The sequence below is a fragment of the Diadema antillarum genome, unplaced genomic scaffold, assembly GCF_040938485.1.
Source record: "Diadema antillarum isolate AM-2024a unplaced genomic scaffold, OU_Dant_1.0 scf00000143, whole genome shotgun sequence".
Taxonomy (NCBI): Eukaryota; Metazoa; Echinodermata; class Echinoidea; order Diadematoida; family Diadematidae; genus Diadema; species Diadema antillarum.
The window spans coordinates 1,590,888-1,609,098 of record NW_027271032.1 but is presented as its reverse complement, the minus strand read 5'-3'; the positions used below and the strand labels follow the sequence as shown (position 1 = coordinate 1,609,098).

The window sequence follows — 18,211 nt, the reverse complement described above, 5'->3', positions numbered from 1 at the left end:
TTCTTTGATATGATTATCAGTGATATTGAGCTACATATAGCTCTCTATAAGGCTTCTGTTATCCCTCTTGAGACACGGTCCACCACCAAGATTTCTACTGCCTGGCAGGACCTATGCCAGTCTCTGCACTGCTCTCCACGTGAAAATAATAATAATAATAATGATAATAAAAATAATGATAATAAAAATTCAAAAAAAAACTTTCCTTTTGCCCTGTGGGTTTTAGCTGAGTGCTGCCCTGATGATATTTTGAGTTGGTTTTTGGAGGGTTTACTCGTAACCTAGTCATCACCACATCATCTCATCATATTTCCTGTTCTGTGGGCTGCTGGCTTGTCCTTTCCCATAGATCCTGATTGCTGATCACATCATCACAACATAATGCAGTGGAAGAAAACACAATAAGTTAATGTTTCATGTTCTTTTGGTCATGCAGTGACACCATCGGGATGAAGCTACTACGCAAAATGGGCTGGAAACCAGGACAAGGGATCGGACCAAAAATTGAGAGAAGAAAGAAGAGGAAGAAGAAAGGTGAGGCATGACATGCATTATATGTGTATTCTGGTTCATGGCACTTACTGGTGATATACTGTATAAGCGGTTATTTTCGTGAGGGTTTAATTTTTGCAAATTTCGCGAATCACAGTTGGATCGTGAATTTAACAACATGAGAAAGTGTCGCCATACATGTACACTAGGGTTACAATGCATGTACCGTAAGATAGCGTTGGTGTCAACTCGCGTAAACAACATCTCGCGAAAATGTCTGTGACCTTCTAGTTTATGAGAATATCTGTACACAAATATAACAGCTTATACAGTAGGCATTCAGGTGTAGAACTCCTTATATGCACTCCTTAGAAGTCAGTATATGTACAGGGTACCTGTAATTGTTTTACTGCAGGTTCTTGAGTTGGTTTAAGATTTAGACTAAGTTCCATCTTATAAAGCAAAGATCCTAAGAATCATGATCAGTAGAAACTTGTAGTGATACACAAATATTTTGTAAAACCTTACAGGAAAGGGCAAGGTATATGGCTGTGCTCGACCACCAGTCACAGGTGAGGAGGAGGATGATGACAGCGGCAACAAAGCTGGAGACAGCGATGGTCCAAGTGGCAGTGAAGATGATGAAGATGAAGATGAGGATGAGGAAGACTTCATGAGGGGGTTCCTGTTTGCGCCTGATGACATCCAGGACTTCATCTTTGCCCTCAAGGATGATGTGCACGGCATCGGTTACCATGGCATGGACTCCTCCAAGTCCGTCCTCGGTGGTCATGTGACACTGTTCGACGAACCTGTGACGTCTCGGAACAGGAGGCAGGGAATCAAGGGCCATGTGAGTCAAACTATTGTCTTAAAGGCAAAGCATAATTCTCATTCGTCTGCAGAAACTGTTGTATATTATTCTAAATTGGAGACATATGCATATGTGAAATAATGCTTTGATAGCACGATGTCATTTGGGAAGTTTAAAAAATACAAAAATGAGAATATTATCTAAAAAGGTACGTCAGAAGTGTTGGAATCTCCGAGCATACCTTAACGTGGTTGCTATACCGTATGTAGGCCTACCTGATATTTCATATTTGATTACATCAATAGCAATATATTGGGCCATAGCAGTATCCATTGTATGGGGGTGAATTGCGTGCAGTTTAAACTGCGTGCTATTCAGTACCACTGCTAGGACATTATTTGATCATTACATACTAGTAGTGTTCTACCCTAGCCACTGTTAAAAGAGGAGGGCGCTCCAGGAATATAAGTTTTTACAACTGCAATTATTGTATACATTTGATCACAAATTACTCCCAAACAACGCATTATCCTGTCAAGTCAAGTCAGTCAGACTTGTCTTTTGGAAGAGCCTTTAGATATATTGCAAGTAGATTCCAAATAATGGAAGACAAGTGGCAGAAATTCAAGAAGACAAGAAAATAGTAATTCACCTTTGAATACCAACCATATCATTCTGAATGTCTTGCCTCTTAGATGTCTATCCTGTAACTATTTACTCTTACTAGGTTGCTGATGGGCTGATATCCTCACCCATCAGAACAATCAGCACAGATGTCCCGATTATAATGATTTATGTTAGAAATTACATTTTTCCTTCACATGCCTTGTGTATCAATGACGTAATATGTACAATATGTCAAGAACTGTAGAATTTTTACACCGGAATGGTTGTCACCTTTCTCTATGGCCAAGCTTTCTAACTAGTAGAAGTTGAAATGGTAGTAATATCATTAATAGTAGTAATAGTATACAAATATACTTGGCCTTGAGAGTTTCTTGTTAAAACTATGGGCAGAGGTGACTCCAAACTAGTACTATTCACTGAGGGGCGCAGCCCCGAAGTGAATAGTACTAGTTTGGAGTCACCGTGGCCCATAGTTTGACCAAGAAATTCGAAACTAGGCAAAGGGTACACTTGATTGTAAAGAAGGGTGATTGTGACATCATTTTGCAAATAGTATACTATTTGCAAAATGTCGTCATAAAAGTGACGTCATTTTGCAAATAGTACTTCATGGAGTGTGAAACACACCAACACTCTGAAATAGTTCAAAATACCTATAATCACGTGAAGCTCTTTTAACCAATCAATGGAAGACAAATTTTTGATCCAAAATATAATAGCGGTTATGATGATAATCATCATAAGTGATAATCATCATAAGAAGAATGGTTAGGATGTCAGTATTGATCACTATGATGATGAAAAAACTATGATGGTGATGGCAATGGTGAAAAAAATAATTGCAATTACAATATGTAGTCATGACAGGGTTGATGCAGGTGACAAGGTGACATATACAGTATGTAAACACTGTCTTTAAAACCAAAACATAGTCCTGGTACGCCTGCTAAAAATTGTCAAATTACGCTCCAAATGTACAAGTATGCCTTGAAAATGTGTGGAATAATGCTGAATAATAACAAGATATTCATTGGGTCACAACGAAAATGTGAAATATTAACCAAAAAGGTTTGCGGGAGTCGCAATCTCAGAACTTACCCGATCAGGGTCATGCTAGCTCAGACTTGGGGACAACTCGGCCTCACTTTGACGGCGGGGCTGAGTTGTCCCTCTGGATTGTAGAGTGTTGTACTATGGGAGTGCTTCGCGTTCTGGCTGGTGGCAGTTATTGGCTGAGTTGATACAATTTTTACAAAATTGACTTTGCACATACACATCAAAGAACCCATTTGGTGTGGAGGCAAAATTGATGTGCGCCTATGAAGCGCCTATGTATAGAATATGGCAGTCGTGAACTGCGTGTAAATTATTTGGAATAGGGATGAGTTTTACCTGAGACTGAGTTAACCTGAATCCTTCTGGAAGAAAAGTCGGTATACCGACCACACTTTTGATCTCAAAATACTCCAAAACAACTTATACCGGCAAATCTTATCAGCCAGGTAAGTTTCTTGGTAGACTCTTTCGATATATTGCAAGCAAATATGAAATGGTGCCAGACAGGTTCTCAAATCCTGACCAGAACTATGTTTTCACTCCAAAACCTATGTCCTCATGTCTTGAACATTTCTGGAATGAGGTATTTAGTTGAAGTGACTGAAGTATTCCAGGTAAGTTTAGATTGCGTAATATACACCTTTTCTGCTCTTTGGCTCCACATAGTGCCGTAACGTTTGTTCACAAGACATTCTAGTATTAAAGATGTCTGCAATTTTCCAATTTTTTCTTCTCACCAGGCGTTTGGCATCGGAGCATTTGAAGAGGAAGATGATGAAATCTACTCCTCTGATCGGCTGTCAAATTACGACCGCGTCTTGGGGGGAGAGGAGGAGGCTAGCAGACAGCTGTATGGCTGGACAGGGCCTCCCACACATCACACAGGTGATATAATACTCTATCACATCCCTCTTTCTTTAAGTTTAACATTAACATCTCCTTGTTCTAGTCGACATCAAGGAATGATGCAAAGCGGAACATCCGCTGCAGTAAAATTGTCATTATAGCTTGACAGAAAATGAAACATTGTTTCAGCGAAAGGCTCAAGTGAGATACATGTATTGCAGCCATTCCCCCTGGGACCCCTAACCCCCCAAATGAAGTACTTCTAACAATCTTTTTCTCTAGAACCAGAAGTGATAGAACTAAGTTAGTGCTCTGAATAAGTTATTAAAAACTGAAGTTTTAAGTTTCTAAGTTTGTTCAGTGTGAATCCAGCAGTTCCCTCTTGGGAACCCTGCTGCTTTTAATTCATTCATTTTTTTTTTTTTGAGGGGGGGGGGGAGATTAAGGGCCCATTTTTGACTCACCTGTGGAGCACGGGCAAGACATGGGTATCACAGTTCCATTGTCGTCCTTGTCGTCATGTCTATCTCCATGGATGCTGCATCCTTCAGTGTGTAGACGCTAGCATTACAAGAAATATCTATGTGCTTGCTTAATGTTTGAATTCTTCCAAATTTTCTAGGGAGTGATGATGTTCTGGATGGCTTCAAGGCAGCTTCAAAAAAGAAGCTCACACCAAAGGTAAGTCTTGTTCACTAGTTTCCATTTTAAGGTTTTGTACCAGCATGTGCTTTGTCAGCTATTACAGTAATTTAGTACTTAGAATGTCATGGGGAAGAGGAATATGTTTCTCTGTAATTGTCAGTCTGAAAAGTACCCTAGTGGTATGATTACCAATGTGAATGTAGAAATAGCAGTGGGACTTACTTGCATTTCATTTCATCTTTTAGTTGGTGTTATTTCACTCACATTGTTGTCAGTACTACAATGTACGCTGCATTTTTTTGTGTCATGATAATTAAATTCCTGGGATAATTTCATTCCTTGGACCAAAGAGAATACTTATGACTACTGATTTGTAACATGTATAATCTATGAATTTTGTCAGATTCCTAATCCAATACTTACTTTAATATCATGCTTGTCATAGCATTATGTTGTTGATCTTTAGCATGCTCTTTCTACCTATAAACTAAATAGCCACAAAAAAAAAGAAGGCTGCCAAAAACTGCATACCCACTAGTGGCGAGCTACTTGCCTCTGACAAAGATTCTGCCACGGTCAAGGCTCAGGCCCCGTTTGTCGATTATTAAAACACACGCAAATGATTTAGGAGGGATCTTTTCCACCCAGAAGGGAGATTTTCCAACTTGTATTTCAGTGATTGCAATAATCTTTGATCCTTCTTTGATTGCAATTATCAATATGACTACACCCAATATTCTCGCATGCTACCAGCTAAGTTGTGATTAAGTTGTCATTCATTCATTATTATATCCATATCTCCTCCTTGGAAGGTGTTTCATCCCCCCGCTCTGCCGAGGGACTTCCGCCCCTTCCACCAGTTCAGGTCCACCGCGCCCGCTGTGCCTGGTCCAGCGATGGGTGCCCAGTCCGGCAGCAGTCGATTCACCCTGAGTGCTGAGCAGAGGGCAGCAATGCTGGGGGAGGAGAGATTACCAGGTAGGAGGCAGAGAGACTTTCTCTCTCTCTGTGATGGTCAAGATTTCCTCTGTAGTTTTGTTGCATCTGTCCAAAGCATCGATTAATGGGACATTCCAGACGATTTTCATAAATTCACATCATGTTGTACATAGATCGACAGCTCCATGTATAGATTTGTGCAATTTATTGTGGTTCTTAAGAAGAGAAACAATACTTTGAAAAACCTTAAACAAATTACACTGAACAAGGATGAGGACATAGGAGGCTCACATATTTCAGAAATGGAGCTGAGTAATTCCATTACAATACTGCTTGCTTAAGAGCTCACCTGTGTATAATCTACACATGCCTTCTACTTTTGTTCTGCTTCCTTGAGCCCAAACTCATGCATTCTTATGGTGACCCTGCCATGTCATCATCCTTGTTCATTGCAATTCGTTATAAATTTTGAAAATATTCTTACTCTTCTTCCCAATCATCATAAATTCTGAAACTCTGTCCTCGATATAACTATTTTATAGTCGATCAAATGTAAGAGATCTAAAAATCATCCGGAGGTCTCCTTTAAAGCTAAAACGATTGTCATTAGGGCTCAAAATTCATCGTTTACCATTAGAACTTTCTTGCTATACATTTAAAGAGTCCACCAAGAAACTTATCTGGCTGTAACTCTTTGCCAAGACAATGAGTCGCTTTGGAATATTTTGAGATTGAAATTGTAAAACAATTACAATTGAGGTACTCAAGTTCTTCTTCCTGAAGGAACCTCCCTGTTCAGTAGTGGGTAGGTAGAACATTATGTGTTACTGATCGTGCCCTACAGTATTACTTACACGTACCAAGCTGCTCACTATTCACTCTCATGCAGAAGTTTGGTAGATACTGCAGTGGCCCAATTTGTTATCAATTATACGACATTACGAAGCACACACGATTGGGTATGCTCTGAGATTGCAATGTTTTTTTGCTGATATTTCACATTCTTGTTGCTACCGAACTGAAATAGTGTTATCACTGCATTATTTCGCACAATTTTCATGCATTATTTCGCACAATTGTCATGCATTTATCCCCATTTTAATACCAAATATCAATGGTTTCTGCAGGCATATGGGATCTATGTTTTACCTTTAAGAGGTGTTAAAAAACAAGTAGGTCTGTGCAAGTTTTTTCTTCGCCCGAAGTGGAAGTTAGTCTGTCAACAACAACAAAAAAGAAATTGATTACAGTGAAATCAGTGCAGCCAAAATGACAGATTTTGATAGAAAGAATTGAAAGGAATTGATCCGAATTGGGAATCAAGTGTGTATTTATTGTGGACTTTTTTTTTTTTAAATGACGTTGTGCAGTTTGGCACTGTATACCACTTTGGAGATGGCCATCTCAATCATGGGACTCTAATATTATATAATGATTATTGCACAGTTGTTTTTGTACTCAAAACTGACTTGTTTCATATGTCTTTAAAGTGAGGTATTTTCTTCTTGCCTGTATCCCAGTTGCTAGGCCTTGTGTGACAAACATATCCCATTTTCAGACATCGTAAGTCAGTGTTAGGCCACAGCTGTAGACAGATTCAAGGATTATGTAACTGGAAAACATTTACAGAAACTCTGTTGTGGAATGTTGTTTGGAAAAAAAAAACAGCTGAAAACCACCTGATGTATTTTTAAAGACTAGCACTATTATGAAACTGACAAATGTCAGATACAACTGTATTACATGCATGAATCATTTTTTAAAGATCAACCAGAGCTTTCAGAATTAACCAAGCCATGCTGATAGTTCTATCATTAAATTGTGATGCCTTTTTGTTTTCAAAAAATTATGTCATCCCAGGGTATTCCCCAGTGGATAAAGCACTGCCCAGTGAAGACCTAGCCCGCATCAGGGCATTCAGGGATCAGTCTGCGCCGCCTGCCAAGGTGTCACCCAAACCTGAAGAGAAGCGGGGGTCCAGATGGGACCGAGGAGCCCCGCAGGCTCCTGTTGAGTCAGCACCTCGAGCTCCCATTGCATCAGCTGGGGGGTGGAGTGGCTCCAGCTTCAAGCCCTTTGAGAAGAATCCAGAGAAGCAGCAGCGGTATGAGGCCTTCCTCAAGTATCAGCAGCGAGGTCAGTTTGCTTTGCTTTGTGTGTGTGTGTGTGTGTGTGTGTGTGTGTGGTTTATTCATGTTAATCCCCATTATTCTCTCTTTATTTTTTGTATGAAACTGTGTTATGTTAAACATGTATCTTCATTTGAAAAGTTTTTCAAAACCCGAAGTAAGATAGTTCTTGGATATGCTTTGAATGCTTGGAGTTGAGGTTAGGCACCAATTAAGGTCATGAGGATGAAAAAAAAAAATTCTACAGCAGTTTCTTGATACAGTCAATAAAATATTAAATCTTTTGTGTATCAAACAGTATTCAGCTGCTGCTGAAAGATAATCAAAATATGGGATTCAAAATGTGGAACATACACGAGCAGAGCTAGAAGCTAGTATGTTTTAATAATCAATGTTTTAAATAATATGTGTTTTTTTTTCTCATCCAAAGTAAGAAAAGAATTACAGGCTCAACAGCGATGCTATTAATTGCATGTCATGTTATGGGAATTGGGTAATTGGATAGCTAGAATCTTTTTTAGGTGTTGTTTCATATCGTCTTTATGTATAACAATTTTCTACCACATCACGGAACTCGGAAGTGCTTAGTGTGGTGTGATTTCACAGAATTTTACTGGAGGCAGTCAGAGTGTCCTCTTATGATTTACCACTAGCTGTTTTATTCCTCCAGGATCGGTTCCAGGAGACTCCAGGACGGAGTGGGAACGGCAGCAGGAGCAGGAGGAGTTTGCTAGGGCGGCGGCCCTCTATCGCCCCATGTCGGGCATGATGGCGTCCCGCTTTGTGAGCGCCAAGCACAGCGATGCGGATGACACGGTAGAGGTGCAGGCAGAGACTGGGGTGAGTCTTATTGTGCTGTTCTCTTTTTCTTCCCTGCAAGCCTGATTATTCAAATTCATTAAATTCTTCTGTCGAGATGTTTTCATTATACCCCCTCCCACACATAGTGTGTAGGGGGGGTATATAGGAATCATCCTGAGGTCGGGTGGCCGGTCGGTCGGTCGGTCGGTCGGTCGGTCGGTCGGTCGGTCGGGCGGGCGGGCGGGCGGGCGGGCGGTCGGGCGGTCGGTCCGTTGCAAAATCTTGTGGGTCGAACTCCTCTCTCATTTTTTGAGCAATTGACCCCAAATTTGGCATGTGTGACCGCTATCAAAGGTAGATGTGCAAGACACCTTTTTCGTTAGTATTGCATAATGCGTTGCCATGGAAACGGCATATTTTCGTAAAAACTTGTGGATCGAACTACTCTCTCATTTTTTGAGCAATTATCCCCAAATTTAGCATGTTTGACTGCTATCAAAGGGAGATGTGCAAGACACCTTTTTCGTTAGTATTGCATAATGAGTTGCCATGGCAACGGCAAATTTTTAAAAAATCTGGCAAAATGTTGTGGATCGAACTCCTCTCTCATTTTTTGAGCAATTGACCCCAAATTTGGCATGTGTGACTGCTATCAAAGGTAGATGTGCAAGACACCTTTTTCATTAGTATCGCACAATGCGTTGCCATGGCAACGGCATATTTTCTTAAAAACTTGTGGATCAAACAACTTTCTCAATTTTTGAGCAATCAACTTCAAATATGGCATGTGTGACCGCTATCACAGGCAGATGTGCAAGAGACCTTTTTCTCGAGTATTTCATAATGTGTTGCCATGGCAACGGAAGATTTTCATATAAATCTTACAAAATGTTGTGGATTGCTCTAATCTCTTAGTTTTGTAGCAATTCAGTTTGAATTTGGGATATACGATCAATGTAATGTATATTTGTGCAAAACACATATGTGTGTGGTGATGAATCTGTTGCCATGGCAACAGAATTTTTTTTACCAATCATACAAAAATGTGTGGATTAGCCTCACTCCTTCAGTTTTCAAGCATTTGGCTTAGAAATTGGCACATGTGACCACTATTGTATGTAGATGTGCATACTTACTCTTTCGTCATTTTTTATCTATGTGTTGCCATGGTAACAGCATAGTTTGAATGAAAGTCATACGAAAATATTGTGGATTCAGTTAACTCCCTCAGTCTTAGAGCATTTGACTTGAAATTTGGCACACATGACCACTATAGTATAAAGATGTGCAAACTTAATCTTTCGTCAGTGATGAACAATGCGTTGCCATGGTAACAGCTTTTTTTAACCAAAAAACATACAAAAATATTGTGGATTCAGCTAACTTTCTTTAGTCTTTAAGCGTTTAGCTAGAATTTGGCACACATTACCACTGCGGTACGTAGATGTGCAAAGGTAATCTTTCGTCAGTGGTGATCAATGCGTTGCCATGGTAACGGCATAATCATAAAAAAAATATTGTGGATTCAGTTAAATCCCTCTCTCTTTGAGCATTTAGCTTGAAATTTGGCACATGCAACCACTATAGCATATAGATGTGCAAACTTAATCTTTTGTCAGTGGTGAACAATGGGTTGCCATGGTAACAGCAGCTTTTCACTAAAATGCATACAAAAATATTGTGAATTCAGGTAACTACCTCAGTCTTTGAGCATTAAGCTTGAAATTTGGCATATGTGACCACTAGAGTACGTAGATGAGCATACATTGTCTTTGGTCATTGTTGATCAATGTGTTGCCATGGTAACAGTATATTTTGAATGAAAATCATGCAAAAATATTTTGGATTCAGTTAACTCCCTAAGTCTTTAAGCATTTGGCTTAAAATTTGGCACAGGTGACTACTATAGCATATAGATGTTCAAACTTAATCTGTCATTATTGTTAAACAATGCGTTGCCATGGTAACAACATTTTTCACCAAAAAGCATGTGGATTCCGCCAACTCCCTCAGTCTTTGAGCATTTAGCCTGAAATTTGGCACACCTGACCACTATGTTATGTAGATGTGCAAACTTAACCTTTCGTCATTGTTGATCATTGTGTTGCCATGGTAACAGCATAGTTTGAATGAAAATCAATATAAAATATTGTGGATTCAGGTAACTCCCTCAGTCTTTGAGCATTTGGCTTGAAATTTGGCACATGCAACCATTGTAGTACAGAGATATGCAAACTTTGTATTTCATCATTGTTGAACAATGTGTTGCCATGGTAACAGTGCATTTTGAATGAAAATCATACAAACATTTCGATTAGATCCTAACTCTCTATGTTTAGAGCATTTTGGCTTCATATTTGGCACATGTTACCTCTACATTACCTAGATGTGCAAAAAAAAATGATACACTAATATTGTGAATTCAACTAAGCCCCTCATCCTGTTAGCATTTGGCTTGAAATTTGGCACATGTGATGGCTATGATATATAGTTGTGCAAAACTTCATTTTTTTCTTAATATCCAACATTGTGTTGCGCCATGGTTATACAATTTTTAATAAAAACCATAGAAATCTTCAGTTTATTTATCTTGCTCACTCAGTTTTTGAGCACTTGACTTGAGATGTGGGACATTTGACTAACAGTGAGCAATACATTTATTTACTGTTGGACAGTGCATTGCATTAGTATTTTTTTTTTCATTAAAAAGTAAAAAAAAATCATGGTTGAGCTAATTCCCTCAATTGTGGGTGGGGGTATATTAATCACAATGAGTGATAGTTCTAGTTGCAACTGATTGACAAATTACCCTGCATCGATGTAAATAAGCACTGAATTGATCATGGCCGTGGATCAATTGATCACGGCCGTGGATCGTGCGATCGCCGCGGAAATTTGCACAATGGTAGTGTGCGATGTAATCTACAAGGTCGTATATTTAAATTTTCCAAAATAGTTTTCTTTTATTTTATTTTGATTAATTATGCTAATTTATGCAAGAAATCAGACTTGTTGATCTAAATCAGTAAATAAAGCTCCAAAAGTGCTCATTTTTGGTCTAGATATTCTTTGTGGCATTCTTAGCAAATGTACTTGAAAAAAAATTCGGTATCAAAATTAATTTCTTATCTATTTTATTGTTTTATGAATTTCTTATGTATTTCTTTGTTTTTGTTGTTTTTTTCAGCAAAATTTGTGGCAGACCCTTTTTGAAGCATAATACTACTAAAACAAATTGATTTAAGCCATTGAGAGAAAAAATAAGCATATTTATATGAACCATGTGATAAAACTCAATTTGTATTGACTTTTTACACAAAATCACATTTTTGAGCCATTTTTGGTCTCACGTGCATGTACTAAAAGTTATGTAACTTCAGAACCGTACCCCCGGGCGTCACAAATTTGGTGTCAAAATGTGCGGGAAACTCGAAAGAAAAAAGTCATAGAGCATCGCGGCAAGAGCATTGCGTGTTGCAGAGTAATCATGCGAAATGTCGAGGGGGGGGGGCCTTTTAGGCCCCCCCCAGTCTTTTTAGGGTTAAGTAGTAGCCATGATAAGAAATCATAGGCGTACGTATAATCCGTATACCATAAGGATTAGAACCTACACTTGCTGTTGGGCGAAAGCTCGGTGGTCTAGTGGAGATGATGCCTGTGCGGTGATCAGGAGGTCGTAGGTTCCAATCCTGCTCGAGTACGTACGCCCATGATTTTTTTGTCATGGCTACTACTATGTAAAAACACTGATCAATTCAGCGCTTATTTACGTTGATGTAGGGCAATATGTCGTGCGCATGGCAGATTGTCATTACAGCGCTTCCTTGCGCCTGGTAGATTGTCGTTACAGTGTGGGAGTGCGCATGACAGATTGTCGGTAGGGTGTGGAAGTGCGCATAGGGTTAACAACATTCTGCCATGCGCACGGAAGTGCGCTAACAACAATCTGCCATTCGCACGGAAGTGCACTAACAACAATCTGCCATGCGCATGACGAATTCATCAATCAGTTGCAATGAAAACATCTCGACGGAAGAATTTCGTGAATTTGAATAATTACGCAGTACCCGCTACATGCTTTAAGGATTAGAACCAACACTTGCTTTCGGGCGAATCTCTAGTAGAGATGACGCCTGTCCAGTGATCAGGAGGTCGTAGGTTCAAAGCCTGATAAGTACTGATTTTTAAGGAATGGGTTGTGGATTGCAAAGCATGAGTTTGTGGGAAGAGATTTGAGCTATCATCAAGTTGGGATGTCCTGTGTCCCATGCTGGTTCGTTATGGTTTGTTACAAGTGTAATGAATCATTCTAGGAAGTGAAGGAGATTTTGACTGTTTTTATCAAATATCATATAAGCCTGAAAATTGTGCTGCTGCCTGCAAAAGAGGACTCTCTTTTTGTTGTCTTTTTGTTGGGGGGGGGGGGGGTATTGGAAAGGTCAGGGGTGAGTATCACTGAATTGATATTTTCTTCTTGACTAATTTGAAGATTGCAAAGCTACAATTGTAGTCCTCATTTCTGAGTAAAGAAATATCTATGAATGGACTTACATCAAATTGAAACTGTTAGTGAAGTATCCTTGGTAAAAATATCCCCAAAGCCATTAAAAAGTGAAATGATAGACACCTTTTACCTGAACTTTGTCAAAGTCCCTGTTTTCACTTCTTGGTTTGTTACAGGGTGATGAAAACGACCAAAGCAAAGCAGCCGAAATGAAGATGTTCGGTCAGCTTACCCGTGACTCACTGGAATGGCATCCTGACAAGCTACTGTGCAAGCGCTTCAATGTGGCCGACCCCTACCCAGGGTGAGTTTTGACCAGAAGCATTAGACCACACTCCTCTCAGACTAATTCAAATTTCAATGAGTTTGCCTGCTGATTTAATGAGTTTCCTACCCAATTTATTCACAAAGCAGTGCCCAAGGTGTGCATCTGAAGCACTTCGACTCATGTCCCTCTGAGTCGGGTCTTACTGGTCGCTGAGACCACGCCCAAAGTGGCTGAGAGGCATAACTGCCACTGTGACCTTGGGGTGTGCGGGAACCTCTAACACACAAGCTGTATGTACAGTGCCCACCAAATTCCACTTTTGGAGCATTCTAAACTTTGATAGGTGACGTTGCTAACGTTGGATGAGAGGGACATGAACAGTCACGATATAAACCTTCCAAGTGTGTGGGACCGTCTCACATTGTGAGTGCACAGCTGCCAAGTCCTCTGTATTCTGCAGGAGGCTCCCTGAAAACTTGAATACAGTATCTCTTTATGCCTAAAAAAGAAGAAGAAGTAAAACAGTTAAAAATGAAAGCCCCCCCCCCTTCGATTTTGGATCTTTCCCCCGCCCCTATTGATGTGCATGCGTGCTCCGCATGAGATATTTCCCTCAGTATGATGTATAAGTGATGATAGGCGTGCAGGTGTCAGACCTAGGTTTTGATAATGATGATGATGACAATGACGACGATGAAGACGATGATGACGATGATGACGATGATGATGATGATGATGATGATGATGATGATGATGATGATGATGATGATGGTGGTGGTGGTGGTGGTGGTGGTGGTGGTGGTGATAATAGTGATAGTGATAACCAGAGAAGCACTCTGAGAGCGCAGACCTCCGCCAAGTATGCAGCTCATTTTCCACCCCTAATCTTGTTCTTCCATTAGAGCTGATATCAGGGGGGCATTTCATGAAGCTTTTTGTCAGATATTATGTCTGACAAGCGATTAAAGGCAGCCAATCGCCATCCCTTATGGTACGTAAACTCCGAACGACCGAAGTTTGTGCATGCAATTGTGCAATGCCAGACTCGGTGCTATATCCATAAACGTGTGGGACAATGCTGCCACTGAGGCACGTGTGTGTGTGTACGCATCATACACAAACATTGTCACCGCGAGGTGCGGTGATTGGAGGAGAGAGGCCAGAAGACGCGTGGCTCTTTTGGCCTCTCTTCATGCGCATGCGCACTGAGAGTGTGCATCCATTCGGAAGCTCTCGTGGCTCGCTCGGACAGCCATTTTGGGTTAGGAGATTTGTAGCATAGAGCTCTTGTAGGTTTAATAGTGTGTTGTTCACTGACCCATTGAGCCAGCGCTATTCTCATTCAAACTACATTTGATGCAGAATGGGGGAGGCAGCGTGTTGCGTTCGTCTCCGTGCCGCACAATCACTCGCCACGATTGAGTGCCTTTAGAAGCTACAGAATTTCTTGCATCTGATTGGCTGACAGCAAATTTGTCCGACAAAGTTGTTGGACAAAATGCTTCATGAAATGTCCCCCAGTAATTTCCACCCATGCGTACTTATAGCATTGTGTACTGAAAGTCGCCCGATTTCCCAATATATTGTAGAAGCCTTTGTTACGTCATAAACCCTCAGCTGCACGGCGCGCCTCGCCCTAGCAGAAACTAGAGCACGCAATTTAGTGCGCACATGCAAACCTCGAATACGCGCAGCCTGAACTCCCAAGTTCATTGACCCTACCTGCCAAAATATAAAAAATCCTTCATAAATTCCCCCAAAATTTTCGGATCACTACCAAAAGTTAATCGTTTGTTACTTGTGTCATTCTCAACCTTTCGTGCAAGTTTCATCCCAATCCGTTGACTACTTTTTGAGTTATTTTGTGTACAGACAAACTAATTAACTAAGTATCTAACTAACGAACAAACAAACAAACCAACGGTAACGAAAACATAACCTCCTCCCTTGGCGGAGGTAATAATAAAGGTAATAATGGACTCTTATTAAGCACTCATTCTACCTAAAAAGATACTCTTGGCACTGTGGAAACAATGATTTGGTATGTTACATGAGAGCATAATATCATATAGAGAATCAAACAAACAAACAATATGCGTATACGTACAAACATATGTAAACAATTGTCAATGCAAGTTAAAAAGGTTTTTACATTAGACAGATGCTCTTGCATAACACACTGCCAGCAAATTTAGATAAACCATACTTCCTGTGAAGGATTGTACATACAATATTGTTACCCAAGCCTTTTGTGGGAATGTGACCTTGCACCACAAAACATCAAAAAGTCACCATATATGTTACACTGTTGAGGTAGAGTCAAATCTCTATAGAGGAAGTACACAGCTTTTGAATAATCTGCCAACTCAACCAATGTGTGCCTTTATCCGACTGAAATAAGTGATACAAAAATCCGGTCTGTAGGAAATAGATCCTTAAAGACCAAGGTCTACTGAAGTGTGCTGAATCACTTGTATTTGTGGAATCAAATGTCTGCAGATTTGGAATCTTTTTACACCCACTGAAGTAAGTGATTGTAAATCCAGTCTTTAGGTAAGTCAGTCATGAAGATTGGAATCTATTGAAGTGCTCTGAATCACTCCCATCTGTGGATTTAAATTTCTATTGCAAGCTTTCTGAGGGGATTATGGGATCAACCTGAAACTTGGCATACTTATCAACCACGTTCTATTCAAGGTCATTTCAAAGCATCAGTGCTATTCTAATTTGACTGTCTTTTGTTACTGTCTTTGAAGGGTATCATGCACGCATGCACATGCATTCACAGGATATTGCACCTCTTCACCTGGAAGCAGGAAAAAGAAATCGCACACAAGAAAAATAGGTCACTAATAGCTGCTAAAATACTGTCTGTGGTAGTGATATTGATGTTTTATTTCCTTCCCAAATTATAGATTTAGATAGCAGAAAAGCCACTATGATACATCAGCATTTTGACACAAAATATGATGATGATGATAATAATGATGTTGATGATGATCTACAGCATTTTTATAGTGCCATATACAGTATATCTGTTCTAGAAACATTCAAAGGGGCAGACTCCTCCAAGAGAGTTAGCAATTGATTGCCTGGTGAAAACTGTGAGTTTTAAGAGAGGCTTTGAAGTATGTATTTTCTGGCCTCTTATAAAACAATCTGTGCTTTTTTGTTTCTGTGTTATGTGTGCCAAACCTAATGCTAATTTGACTTTTGTCGTTTTGTGCTGATCTTGCGGCTTTGTCTTTGGCTGTCATTTTGCCCCTAGCTGCTGGATTTAGCCGTTTTGTTTTATTGTTATCATTTATTATTATTATTATTATCATTATTATTATTATTATTATTATTATTATTATTATTATGATTATTATTATTAGTATTATTATTATTATTATTATTATTATTATTATTATTATTATTGTTATTCTTGTTCTTCTTGTTCTTCTTCTTCTTCTTATTATTATTATTATTAGTAGTAGTAGTAGTAGTATTGTTATTCTTATCATTATTACTGTTATTATCAATTTATTATCATTTGTATGATTGACTCCATCTGAAAGGGAAGTGTACAGTTATATTTGAACACTATTAAAGCTACTGAAGTAAGATTAATCTTCCACTGATAGAAATGTCTACCTTCAGCAGTCATTTCATGCTGAACTCAGCTATACGGTTAAAGGTCCGATTTACCTTTGGGAACAGAGATATAAATATGTTCAAGATATCACATTTGATGCATATGTGTAGGTCTGTTGTATAGCAAAACATACTACCGTATAACATTTTTGCAATAAAGCCTTAAATATAAGGAGATATCAGTATTTTTCTCATTCGACCATAACTGTAGATGTTTTAGTCTGACAAGATTTTTTTTAATAACTATTGTTCACATTTTGTGTATTTAGCAATACTTAACAATGATTATATGGATTAAAATTTCGACATTGGTTGTTTCTATCCCAAACTCACATTTTGGAACTATTTTAAAGCACTAATGCTGGGTTTTTGTTTCATCTGCAAATGGTAAATTATGCCTTTAAACTGATAGTCCGTCATTGTATCCAGATGTTTCTAAATCAAAACTCACCATGTGCCCAATTTTTCTACGTACAAGTAGGATACACACTTTTGTACCTTTAGCAGACATAAAGATGGTGATGATGATGGAAATAGTAATTATGATGATATAATGATGGTGGGTATGATAATGATTAAGACGATGGTAATGGTGATCATAATGATAAAGAAAAAAGAATATTATTACTATGCTGGTGGTGATGATAATGCAGTTTACCGGTTATGTTGAATGCATTGATTACAATCATGTTCATACTTACCTCCGCCAAGGGAGGAGGTTATGTTTTCGTTAAGTATCTGTTTGTTTGTTAGTTTGTCCGTGTGCAAAATAACTCAAAAAGTTGTGCATGGATTTGGATGAAACTTGCAGGAAAGGTTGGGAATGACACAAGTAACAAACGATTAGATTTTGGTAGTGATCCAAGAATCTTTTTGGAATTTATGAAGGATTTTTGATAATTTGACAGGTAGGGTCAATAAACTTGGTTGTTCAGGCTGAGCGTATTTGAGGTTTGCATGCGCCCACTTAAGTGCGTGCTCTAGTTTCTGCTAGGGCAAGGCACGCCAAAGGCTTCTATATTTATTTATAGTCATTGGGAAATTGGGCGACTTTTCAGCATGACGCGAGGTTCACGCCAACTCACAAGCTCGTTGATCATTGTGTCCACATGGAGCGAAACTACAAGTGGGGACCCCCGTGGCTTGCGGAGAGAGCATAAACCCTAAGATATCTCGGTGGTACTAACCATCGACTAAACTTTAAGATCACTAACTTTTGAGTGTGTCCACACGGTGCTAAACTACAAGCTAATCATCGACAGTTCAGTTTTTGACATAGTCTTGAAGTTTAGGAATAGCATGTGAACCTAACTTTTGCCTCATCACTGGTGTTCACCAGAACTGATTGTGCCATGTCTGGTCATGGAATTCAGGAGCCCTCCCCATGCAAGTGGCCTGCACCACACCTTGGGTGGGGATCCTGTGCATTTCTCTGACTGATAATGAGTGATAAC

The 18,211-nt window shown here is 39.4% G+C and overlaps 1 protein-coding gene across 1 annotated transcript in view; it reads left to right on the top strand.

The window, feature by feature from the left end:
- Positions 1 to 18,211, top strand: part of LOC139721456 (G patch domain-containing protein 1-like) — a 120,652-nt gene that overhangs the window by 21,839 nt on the left and 80,602 nt on the right. Inside the window, exons 5-12 of the mRNA XM_071632773.1 lie at positions 437 to 534; positions 1,023 to 1,345; positions 3,730 to 3,874; positions 4,458 to 4,516; positions 5,293 to 5,458; positions 7,280 to 7,555; positions 8,219 to 8,388; positions 13,030 to 13,157. Of these exons, the coding sequence (XP_071488874.1) occupies positions 437 to 534; positions 1,023 to 1,345; positions 3,730 to 3,874; positions 4,458 to 4,516; positions 5,293 to 5,458; positions 7,280 to 7,555; positions 8,219 to 8,388; positions 13,030 to 13,157 (1,365 nt within the window). The remainder of the gene's footprint in view (positions 1 to 436; positions 535 to 1,022; positions 1,346 to 3,729; positions 3,875 to 4,457; positions 4,517 to 5,292; positions 5,459 to 7,279; positions 7,556 to 8,218; positions 8,389 to 13,029; positions 13,158 to 18,211) is intronic.